This window comes from Cololabis saira, chromosome 17, assembly GCF_033807715.1.
Source record: "Cololabis saira isolate AMF1-May2022 chromosome 17, fColSai1.1, whole genome shotgun sequence".
Lineage (NCBI taxonomy): Eukaryota > Metazoa > Chordata > Actinopteri > Beloniformes > Belonidae > Cololabis > Cololabis saira.
Genome location: NC_084603.1, coordinates 25,333,720 through 25,346,538, shown reverse-complemented (window position 1 = coordinate 25,346,538; position 12,819 = coordinate 25,333,720). Strand labels below are relative to the sequence as shown.

The 12,819-nt window shown below is 38.4% G+C and overlaps 1 protein-coding gene across 4 annotated transcripts in view; it reads left to right on the top strand.

Annotated features, from left to right (window-relative positions):
* grid1a (glutamate receptor, ionotropic, delta 1a) overlaps nt 1–12,819 on the top strand; it is a 289,273-nt gene that overhangs the window by 234,232 nt on the left and 42,222 nt on the right. For all 4 annotated transcript variants that reach the window (XM_061744764.1, XM_061744766.1, XM_061744767.1 and 1 more), the window contains one exon: nt 2,699–2,752. In XM_061744764.1, coding sequence (XP_061600748.1) covers nt 2,699–2,752 — 54 coding nt within the window. The remainder of the gene's footprint in view (nt 1–2,698; nt 2,753–12,819) is intronic.

The following is a 12,819-nucleotide window of genomic DNA, read 5'->3' as shown; positions in this document are numbered from 1 at the left end:
GCACTTGTCTGAAACCTTCTCCTGGCTTTCAAGCTTCTTCTGTGACCTCACTAAAGTTCTCCTCTTAGATTTCCACTTTTCAGTTCTGGATTGCTGTGAAACAACCCTGTCACAACCGCCTTCACTAATAAAGTGGCAGACACGGCTCCTACCAATGAAACATTTACTGCTGCCTCGCAGCTACGGCAGTCTTACTATCAGTGTCACTTCTAGGTGATCACAAGGTTCAGCTGATTTCCTGTCAATAATGACCACCCAAACCAGGAAAATAGAACTATATATCAAGTTAATGGTAGTCTCTGTTGGAGGAATTAAGTTTAGCGTGGTTAAATACTTAATGGCTGCTTTTGGTTTGGAAATCCATATAACTCCGAAACATGTGGTGAGGACAATGTAAAGGTCATGAATCAAAAATGACAGGAAGCTCTTAAATCAGCATAGCCACAGGGATTCAGAGATGATTTCACTGGTTGATGAGGGCAATTTTTACAGGGTCATTTCGGAGACTGAAGAAGAAGAAAAGTGTAAATCCAAGAGAAGTTTTAAAAGCACTCACAGAACTTTGCCAGCTCAACCAAGCATGGGTTGCGTATACATGCCGGAATAACTCTGATTAGGACGCGTTTTCTGGCACTAGTAGCTCGATCTCAAGAGCTAAGGTGTATACATGATATCGGTCAGATTAAGGCAACAATTGGACTTTCTGTTAGTGCATGTAAACGTACTGACTGAAGGACATACTAAACTCCATGTCTAGTATCTTCAATGTTTCTGAACATTTCTGAACTCTTCCATCTGATTCACACAATCTCACACACTCACACGGGAAGCCATTTTCAGTGTTTCTTTTTAACCTTTTGGCTGGTACGGCCCTCATGTCTCAGTCTTGAACAAAGCAGCCTTCGCGTTTTTATTCCACACCTGCAGCTAGACTCACACAAACACTTACCCAGATGCACTGACCTTCAATGTTCTGCTTGAAGTTTCAACAACGTAGTATCGATGTTTTTTCTTTAACTTCACCTCAATCATGATCGGCACTGTACCGCCTGCATTAATATAATACAATAATATTGTAGGGTGAATCGCCTGGTACTTACAGTACATATAAGTTATGTTGCTGTTAACCAGTTATGGATTTATAATTAGTGTTATACTGATCTGCTTTACCTACACATACACAAATAAATATATATATATATATATATATATATATATATATATATATATATAATAAATATATATATATATATTTATTATATATATATATATATATATATATATATATATATATATATATATTTATTAATTTGAACTATTGGTGATAGTATTTCTGTGCTCTGTACAATACATGGAAAATGAATCATCACCAAAATGCACAATATAATACAACATATTAACCCAAAACATTACCCCCCCCCCAAAAAAAAAAAAATTAAATAGATAAAAAATTAAAAAATAAACATACAGCAATAAATCAATAAATGCCAGTAAACGCAGATTGGTTGGAATGTCACTGAGATGCCACTTTAAATAATACTTTAAATGAAGATGGTTTTGGTTGTTGAAGGGTGTAGTTTAATATGTATTCTTTGATAAAACAACGCTTAGATTGATGCCTCTTGAACAAATGTGTATTTATTTATATATTTATACTTTTTTTTATTGTCTGCATACGCCATTTGCTGTTAGGGGATAATGTGACGAAGCGTGTGCAAACACGCTGTAATGGGTGGAGAAAAGTGTCAGGGGAAATATGTGATAAAAAGGTATCAGCAAGAATGAAAGGAAAGGTGTGTAAGACGGTGGTGAGCCCCAGCATTTGCTATGGTTCAAATAGTGTGCCGCTGAAGAAAAGACAAAGGATGCAGAGTTGGAAAGCGTAGCGGTTGAGGTTCTCTTTGGGAGTGACGACGACAGATAGTCCGGGGAATGAGTACATCAGAGGGACAGCACATGTTACATGTTTTGGAGAGAAATGTCAGAGGCCAGACTGAGATGGTCAGATATGTACAGAGGATGGATAGTGAATATATTGGTAGAAGGACGATGAGGTTAGAACTGCAAGGAAGGAGGCCTATAGGAAGACCAAAGAGCAGATTTATGTAGTGAAAGAAGACTTGAAGTTAGTTGATGTGAGGGAAGAGGATGCAGAGGACAGGGATAGATGGAGACGGATGATTCGTTGTGGTGACCCCTGAAGGGAACAGCCGAAAGGAAAAGAAAGATCTTGGCTGTGTAAATGTGGAACTGGTTTTAGACTTAACACACCAAACATAAAGCTTTGACAGAAGAGTAGCAGGATAAAAGCAAAGAAAAATGCATGTCAGAGTGCAACCTGGTATTCATATGTGTCACATTGTGAACACAGCTGAAATGCTTGCAGGAGCATCTGTACATGTCAACGAGGTTCTTATTTCCATGTGAATGTAAACTGTTGTAGTTGCAGAAAGAAACCATGCGTTCAGTATACACAGTCATATATCCCCTCTGGCTCGGAAACAAACAGCAGATTGCGGGTCTGTTTGAATGAGTTTGTACCGCTGGTGACAAAATGTGATTGTTGAAAAATTAAAGGGGCGGGGACTTCCATGTATACAAAATATTTGAATGAATTTTCATACTTGACTCTAAAGTTGTCTCTCTCTCTTTCTCTCTCTGTGTCCCCTTCTCTTTCTCATTTCATTTATCACTGCAGGCTGTGGAAACCAACCTGGCATCCAAAGACAGTCACTGGGTCTACGCCAATGAGGTGAGACTGAACACAAACACACAAACACTAACATCCATGTGAGAGAATTTAGACCTCAGAGTGAATTTGAGTTAACACTGTTTAAAAATGATGCAAGGTACACCCAAACTCAAGTTAACTTACACTTTTATGTTGAATTAGATAAAGAACATCATTTGTTTTTATTTTGTCTTGTCCGACAGAGGGATTAGGCTTTTATTTGATTTGCATAATAGCCCTCCCTTTAATTGCCAATTGCATCTTTCCTCTCTCCATACCAGTCTGATATCGATTGAAATATTCAAAAGTCTCAGTCACAGCACACAATCCAGGATCTCTTTGCAAATACAGAGCAGTGGTATCACGTGGAGCATTAGCTCAATACAAATCTATGACTTTCCATTGATTTAAAGTGACTGGGAGACGGTGGGACCGGTTAAGCTCTAAAAGCAGGGGATTTAAAATGTAAGATAAAAAAATGTCTCGCTGGAGGATTTACTTTGTTGCTTTGTTGATACAGCCTCATGACCCTCAAAAATAAACACATATACAATGTTGGTGTATTTTATCTTTGTCAAAACTGATCAAATCTGGTTAAACGTGTCATCTCAGTTTCAGGCATGACTGCCTCACTAGTGGGGACCTGTCACCTGAACCGAAAACATGACACATATTGATTCATAATCCATAGAGCATGATAAATGCTTCTGCGTTCTTGTGACAGCCCTGTTCTTTATTCAACATTCGTAGCAATATTTGGATACTGCCGCTGCGGGAGAGAAATAAAATCATTAAGACTATGTAGCGATAAAACTGTTCCTTCGCGAGTGCAAAACATCTGCTGCGGCGCACATCATGATGGTGAATAAAACAGTTGTCATCCATCCTTTAGTTGTAAACTGGTCAAGCAGAACTTCTGTGCGTATATCACATGTTTAAGTATTGATTGGAAGTTTTAATGAGCCTGTTTGGCATCCAAATGACAGAAGTTGAGTTAGTTTATTGTTGAAAAATGGCATCATGTCATATTTTTACAATGGATTTTAGTAAATACCTTATTGAAATACCGACTAAAGATTGATTTATTTGCTGTAGATAACTGTTCAGTTAAATGGCTTTTATGCTTATAAGATAGGGGCTGTCACTTGAAGCGGTACTCATAATTCAAACCCGTTCACATATCTTAGTCACTTCAGACCACAACAAAGACATCAGCTATAATTGCATCAGAATCTGCGGAAGTATGAACAAATGGCATTTAATTCTATTACACGCGCTTAATGGTTGACGTGGCGTGCCATGCTGCAGTCATTTCCTCCCGGTGCATTTGAAGCCTGTATCTATGAGCAATGAAATATATGGTCAGAATTTTTCTGAAAGGCTTTATATGAATGTAAGTTCACATTTCAAAATGTTTTGCAAAAATGGCAAAAGGTTTTTGAACCATTTACTTGAAATATGACCTCAAATCCTCTCATTATTTAATATTTTGTACGTTTTTCATTTCTTTTTAAACTCCTTCCCCAAAGAAAATGGTAAAAAGTTATTTTTCACAGTGTAAAAATATTAGTTTGAAAGCATCAGTGTTGCTGTTGCAATCAATCAATAGATAGAGAGGTTACATGATTGCTGGGAATTGTGAAAAGACTCTTTCAAAAAATTAATTACATTGAAAATAAAAGAAAATAACTTTACTACAAAAGATATCCATAGAGATTAATCTGATGTGGAGTAATCTGGAGTTGTGATTTCATTTCAATTCATCTGCTGTTACTGAACTAAGTCATGACACAACAGAGTTTTAGCTTTCAGTCTGGCTAATGCTAACCACCACCTTTCTCCTCTGCATGTCCTCCTGGTTCTTAAACAGTTTAATGATTTAATAAACTATACGGTGGGTAAAATACATACATCCCTTCTAGTTTTTCTTGAGGAACTTTAATGATTTTTTTTTAGACATCTTTGTTGACATAATGGGGATCTTCTATCCACCTTTTGTTCACAAAGACTCAACCTTTTTGAATAAATCATGGTTATGTTTACCTGTTGGCTTTATTTTAAGAAAGAAAGTATGTTCTTAATTCTCCCCGCTCTTACCATTATTGGAATACAATACAGGCCAGAATAACATTAAATTAAATCAAAGTGAATTACTGAATTTTTGTTCTCATCTCATTCCAAAGTTTTTTTTGACTTTGGTAAGACACCACTTTCTTGACAAAAAGTATTACTTTTCTTTCAACTCCTTCTCCCCTGTTCTGTTTCAAAGATAAAGATAAAAATCACCTTGAAATGAGAACAATACAGACTTGAGAAGACAGGCAGAAAAATTCAACCACTACTTTTTTTTTTGGTCAGACTTTAACCTCCAGAGCTTGTTTTCAGTGAGACAAGAAATGGTAAGAAACTCTGAGATGCTTCGAAGTGTAACATTTTTTTCCCTATAATCCTATTTCTCCTAATCTTACACTCGTACCAGTTTATCTCCAACATAAAAGGAAACCTTAAAAGACGGTGCAAAAATAATTTGTTACCAGTAGACTGTGATTAGATTTCCTCAATGCCCCTAACATGGCTTATGGCAGAAAGGTTTTTGCACACTATTTTATGATTAGTTCAAACATATGTAAGGTGTAGCAAAAACTCTTATCAGCAACTCAAGTGTTACTCTTGTCAGAGCTTAGGACATTCCTGTCATATTTTGTACCAAGACACTATTCTGATCCCTTAGATTGAGGGAAAAAAAAGACATAGTGAGCCTGACCAGATCCAGCCCAGCTTCATCACAAAATCCTACAGGGAAATAACAACTCCCTATAACATCTTTCTCCTGAATGCACCGTGAGCCCCATGAGACGGTTGCTGCGATGCAGCTGCCCAGGACAGAGCTGTGACATACATTTCAACTGGGTGATGGAGATGCTCAGTTTGGATTTATCAGCTCCCCGTGCAGCCTTCAGGGCTCACACAATCAAATAAAAATATCACGTTTACTCTCATGACTTACACCGGCTTTCGTGGCAATCTGGTATTTAAATCTGCCACCTGCAGCAACATGTGACGGGATGAGCGTAGGCCAAGCTGTCCGTGTTGAAACAATAAGCGCAGGTGATGGTTGAGAGGGACTGATGCGTGTGCCAGAAAATGAAACAATTAAACAAAAGAAATAAAAGGCACACATGCTGATTTTTTTTTTCTCTCCCCCATGAAGATTCATGGGTATCACACTTGCATTGAGGTATAAAATGACAATACTAAATTTACCAATTTAAAAGGTCCAAAAGCATCGCAATAAGGAACAGTAAAATTAATGGGAGTAGCGGCAAAGGTGTCCTGACCTTCAGACTCGATCGGTCTAACTCAAATAAATGTACTCTCGATGTCGCCATCTCTCTCCAGAGACACACAAAACTCACGATGACTGGAAGACAAAACACATCAGGATTGAAACCCAAACTGATCTCTTTTTTGAGATCTGTGTCTCATGGCTCAACATTACATACAGATATCATAAGGGGAAAATTCAACTACTTGCTTTATGTGTATTATTTTCAAAAAAGAAGAACTGTCTTTATATGTAAAGTTGCAATATGCAAATATGCTGCTTTTTTTCGTTAAATAACAGTGTTAAAAAAAATATTTTCGTTTAATCTCAGGCAAGTAATAGATGAATTACCGGAGCAATATAAAAGCTATGAAGTGTATTTGAAATTAAAGCCTAGACGGAGGTCTTCTCAAACTTTTCTTTTGCTGAGTTTTGGTTTTAAACTGCTATTAATGCATTTTACAATCAAAGGAGTGAGTTTGGCACTTAGGTCACAAGTCCTTAGGGAGTAAAACCTATTAACACACAAAAATGAGGAAGATAAGAGAAGAAAAAAGCGAAACCGCTACGAAATCTTAGTGTAAGAAGTGCGGCAGAACTTGATGTAAGCAGGACGGCACCGAGACACTAGACAGGTGTGTGTCTCACTAAACCCCCACTAAACCAGGGCACTCTAGCCACTAGCACACAGATCCATATCTGACACTGTCTCGACTCAGATGGATTGCACATCCTGGGAGGATTAGTTGGTTTTTTTTTTTCTTCTTCAAAGGCAGGACAGCAGTGACACTTGAGAATGTTTGACAGATTAGACGCCTGTGCCCGCTGTGACACAGTGGAGGAGGACGGTCATGATATCATATATGTCTTGGCTAGCTGCCCATCAAACAACTGAGACAGAAACCCTATTCTTGTAAAAGCAGTCTCTGCAGCCGCAGATTTAGAGATCTGTGGGAGGAACACAGAAGCAGACACTTGTGACATAAAGAGATAATTATCCTCAATGGCCTGCATATAATTGCATTTATCAAAACGTTGGATTTGATGCTATACTCCTCTATTGCTATTAATGAGCATTGATATAAATCACATATCAATTTATATATAAAAAGTTCTGAATTAATGCAGAAATGGTCACCTCAGTAGAGGTCATATATTAAGGAACCCAGACTATCTAATAGTAAAAGCTGTCTAAACTATTTTGGGATGAAATTAAATGTTACAACAATTATCATTCCGTTATCATTAGGGTTAATAATCAAAATATTAGACCTACTCAATAGCCAGGGTGAAATTGATGCTCCATCATAGCAACAAAATCTTTAATGCCACTTGGGGTATTGATACTGGTTTAACCTGTGGTCAACGGTGGCCTTCGCCGGCGTCCCTCACTGATACTGTGGTATAAGCAGTGTGAACTGTCGCTCTGCACTGTCAACAAAAACACAACAGAGAGAAAGGAAAAGGTAAAGTCATTAAGTAATTACTATTATTGAATGTATCAAAAGACACGCCGTGGGCCAAGTGTTATACGCCATGGAAATACTTGGCCCACATCTCAGGTTAAAGTATGTCTTTCTGAACTTAAATTGGATAGGTTAATATCCACTCAAAACAAAGAACCAGCTGTAAAAAATACCTAAAGCTAAATATGTTATATAATTGACATTGCATTCTAAATGCTTGCAGCAGATGAGACATACATTGTGCTGAAAGAATTACTAAGACAAATTAACCTCTTACAGCCAGACTGCTGGTTTTCTGGAAGGGTTTTTAGTTTGCAGTTATGTCCACGTGCCCCACACAATGTTTTTTTTATGGATAAGAACATGATTGCAGGAAGCAGTAATGACCGAAAATGGATCTGGCCATGCTTAGCACTACCATATTGTTTTTATCATAAAGCAACCTCATATAATTGCAGGTACTCAGTACTCTAGCTGGAACGTTGTAACCCAGCAGCTCCCTTCATTCACAGCTCCTGCACGAAACTCCTGTTTGACATTAAATGGTCATACTAATAGCTTGTGGTGAGATTACCTTTTGTATTAACCTGTTTTAGGAACTTCAAAAGCCATTTGCTCATAGCATGCTGCTGTGTTTGATTGACACGTATTTACAACACTGTTTCTCTGCAGTTTTTACCATTTTAAGTTTTTAGTTTAATCATGCAGTAATTACATTAGATTGATGTAATTGTCATTTGACTTGTTGGAAAATTCTGTTTACCTGATCAGTTGTGGTTAGATGTTTTGAGATATTTAAATCGATTCCAAGCCTGGCATGTGTGAAAAATTCAGACGTGCTGCTGTATATCTGTGGAGATTGTCTTTCATTCATGTGGTAGATGATTTGTGTTTGGAGCTAGCGAGCAGCACCACCTATCAGCCATGTTCAGACAACTGCTGCAGCCCTCTCACTGGGCAGGTTTACCACCACCTCACGTTTCAGGACCTTACATTTCCAAGACAAATATTTTGACTTTTACTCGAGTAAATTTCTAGGAAGGCTGAAAAGTACTCGTTACTTTCAGGTCTGCTCTTTTTTCTTCCTCCCTAAAATCCTATTGGACACCTATTGGCTGTTTTTGTCAAAGGAGGAGACCTATCACAGTGCACGCTCTCCACTGGGATGTACGTAAAGCGGAAATACGTCAAGCCTCCTCAAAACGATACCGCCAAAGTAGCCTGCGTTTGTCAAGACAGAGCCGCAACAAGTCAAGACAGAGCCGCAACCTGCGTCAGGAGAAGAATATTGGGATATTGGGAGACAGGCACAGAGACTGACATTGGGATACAGGCACGGAGACGAACAAGACAGACATTGGGAGACGGATATTGGGAGACAGGCACAGAGACAGACAAGACAGACATGGGGAGACAGTTTGTTATGCTCTATATTGCTATATTGTACTGGTACATGTCCTTCCTGTAAAGTTAAGTGACTTAAACATTGAGTTATTGAAAGCAGAGATGTAGTTTTTTGTAAAGCAGTGGTCTTTGAGGGGGATCCAGACTTAGTTGGATGGTGCAGGTTCATTTGGTTTCAGTTCATGATTGTTAATAAACTCTGCATCATCTGCTGTCCTCTTATGATCCCATTCATTTGATTTGTTTTTGGTGTTTTTGCAGGTTTTATACAACATTGTGGTTCTAAAAGCAGCACATCAGTGCAGCTGGTTTCAAAGAGTTAATTCTCAGAAACAATAGTTAAAAGATCCTTAAATTAATTTAGAAAAAATATAGTAATTTACTGATGTGGAAAATAAGAAATTTACTCTTACTCTTACTTTTACTTAAAGTAAATTTAAAAGCATTTACTTTTGGATACTTAAGTACCTTTAAAAGCAAGTACTTTTCTACTCTTACTCGAGTAATATTTTGACTGAGCTACTTTTACTTGTAATCGAGTAGATTTTGACCAGTAGTATTTGTACTCTTACTCAAGTACTGGGGTCGAGTACTCTGTCCACCTCTGGTTATTGTGTCCTGTTATCGGGTACAAAAAAGAACCAGTAACCAGTAGGTTATTGGATTTTAACTGGCCAGTTAAGAGCTATTACCTTTTCCTTTTCAGTTCATCCAAGGCACATAAAAATACAAGCATACCTTAAGTTTTATCGGCACAAAGAATTGAACCTGTCATATGCTCAGCTTTTTGTTGTCCCCGTTTGACTCTACGCTCACTAGAGCCTCAAAAACCATCTCAACTTCTAATTAAATGACTGTCATACTTATGATGATAAATTAATTAACATTATTGTTCTTTTTATTTCCAGTGGAAAACTGATAACCAAAGGAGCACACTAAGAGGGTAATTTAGGCTGTCAGCTCAACTTAATTTTATTAATGTATTTTGGCCGTCATCTGTCGTTGAAACATGGCCATGGAGTAAGACAGCTGAAGTAATTACCTGTTAAATGCAGATTTAAACAGCAGTTTTGTTTCTCGTCTGCTGATATAATCTTGTGATTTACCTTCTAAGAAGTAGATACTTTTGTATGTACAATGTACAAAGGAAATGTGCCATGTTGGTGTCCAAATTATGATCAGTGGTCTGCTTTTTCTCCTCAAACAGAGCATAAAAGGCGCATGTTTCCAGGGACATGGATACAACACTTCCAGGACGTTGATCACATTATGACTGTCCTGTGTGATAGTGACAGAACAGTTGGACGAGGTGGCACTATAAGTTATTAACTTGGACGCTGGGGTTCAGCTCTCTGAACCGTGCAACATAATTTGTCTGATGAATGTGTTGCGGCAGCTCATGACTATTCATATTTTCCACCTGACTGACTGTGAAGAGTGAGAGAAAGAGTCACAGAAAAAAATTGTTGAGCAAAAATCACCTGAGGTGTCTTTTCCTCATGCTGTGCATATATATAAGAGAGAGAGGGAAGGGGAGAGTCAGTCTACTTTTGCTCTCCATAATGATATTGTTGGACATTCTGTTTATCACATCAGGTGTATATGGGTTAATAGGGAAAAAAAAGATAAAAACAACAGAGTGGGAGTAGTGATGGTGAACTAAGCTGTGGTAAACAACACTGAGACAAGAAGAGACTAGAAAGCCACGCTGGGATGAAAGAGAGACAATTCAATGGCAGAGGCCAAGTGAAATTAACATGAAGTCTGGGCACACATCAGCAATAAAAACAAATATCAGTGCATGATGGGAGATCAAAACATCCCAAATTCAGAACGGAATTACAGTGTCATTACACGTGAGAATAACAAAACTACGACTAGCTGGCTACTATTGTAAAATCTTGACAGCGGCGATCCATTTAGGTGCATTATTCTGGTAAGACGGGCTCATATGAACATGTGGTCAGGCTTGTGTGGTCAGGAGCAGATCCACCTGCAGCTGCTTGAGCTTTGACCTGACAGTAACCTCTGAGCTTTATTGTCAGATTGTTTATGAACCCAGTGTTTCTCATGGGACCCACTGTCTGGCTCAGAACTGACCATTGTTCTGCTCTGTAGTCTCACAGGCTGCGCGGTGTCTCATGAATATTGATCAGATCCTCACACAAGCATCCCTGACAAAAGATAACTGAGGGTAACCGGCACTAATTATTTCAAAGGCTATCCAGACAAAGATTGTTGCTTTGTCTTTCATATTGGGATGGAAATAAGTAACTTTCCTTGATTATGAATCCAAGCTCAGAATAGGATATGATTTGTTTTGTTTTGAGGCTCGCTGAGGCATTTGATTCACTCTATTAAAATATACTGAGACTAATAAGATGTATAGGCCTTAACGTGTCCTAATCATCTTCTCCTACTGAAGTAAGAGTTAGGAAAAAATGAAATATATAATATCCTTTATATATCCTGAAGGTTTGTCACATATTTTGAATCACAGTAACTTAAAGGGGACCTATTATGGCATCTAATACCTATTTTAAACAGGCCTTGAATGTCTTAAAAACAAGCTTTTGATTGTTTTTGCTAAATACATTAGAAATTCAGTCTCTAAGCCATGTCTTTATCTTCCCCGTTTCTAACCTCCATCTCTATGCAGGATTCTGAGTGGGCGAGGAGGTTATGATAATGAGGCACTGTGCTGATTGGCTGCCTGAATGACGCGATACACCGCTACGAAAAAATGGCGGAAGCTCCGCCCGGCGGAGTTAGTTGTGGGCGTGGTTTCACGCATCGCTCCTGTCGTTACAAACGACAGGAGCAGAATCTGAACGGCTCGTAGAAGTCACATCACACTGGACGGCTCATCCGGGCGGCTGTACAGACACTGCAGAATTTGGTTGCTTTCCTCCTTCTCTGAGTTGGCAGGCTGAGGGGAGACCACTTTATACATGTTAAAGCAAGAAAAAACGTGTATTTCATAATAGGTCCCCTTTAAAAGGATTTTTTCATGCTAAACTATCAGTTTAATTTAAATTTAAAGGGATAGGGAATTTGGTTTAGGAAGCAGCATCTAGTTCTCATGGTTTCCTCCCACTACGATCAGTAAAAATAAACCAACTTTTTGATTTCTCTCTCAGTTATTTCTTGCAACAACTGCATATCTTCATGGCACCATGACACATCGAAAACCATGAAACTATCTCAAAGCGCAGCAGTGGACGTGATAGCAGAGGTGACTAAGACTCGGTGACTGGAGAGAAAAATGAGAAAGTAACTGAGCCAAAGACTGAAGAGGATCAAATCCTGGACAGTGTCGTAAAAGCAACCTAACCTCTACATCTACATCCTCTGAGCTAAAAGTTGCAGGAGTATTGCACTGCTTACAATGTGCAGTGCATTCTGGGTCACTTGTCAATGATGATGACTGATACTCGACAGTTAATGTTTCAATGATGTTACAAATGTTAATAGTCGTTCTAAAGATATTGCATCAGTGGTGTGTGGGTTTTTTTTGAGGGTGCAGTCTTTTGTTGAAAAAGCTACAAGGAAAAAAAAACAAACAAGTCTTGAGAGCTTGGATAGATAACTTTGATCAATAGAGCTAAAAGGAAAGAGCTTACAAATGTTACTTCTTGTAACAGGGGGGGGGCTAAAGCAAACTGTATAATTATCCCCCACTCCATTTCTACAAACTGATGATTGATGTGCCAGCTTTGCTTTCATATACATGAAACACAATTAAACTCTTTCCAGCATCATCTAAAGTGATTACTCTCATTGTAACAGCAAAGTAATCAGCATATATGAAGAAACTGTGCTTTGCTCCCCTGAGTCTTCATAGTAACCAGCATGAAACTCAGCATGAATCAGTAAATGGCGCTGTCCTTCTT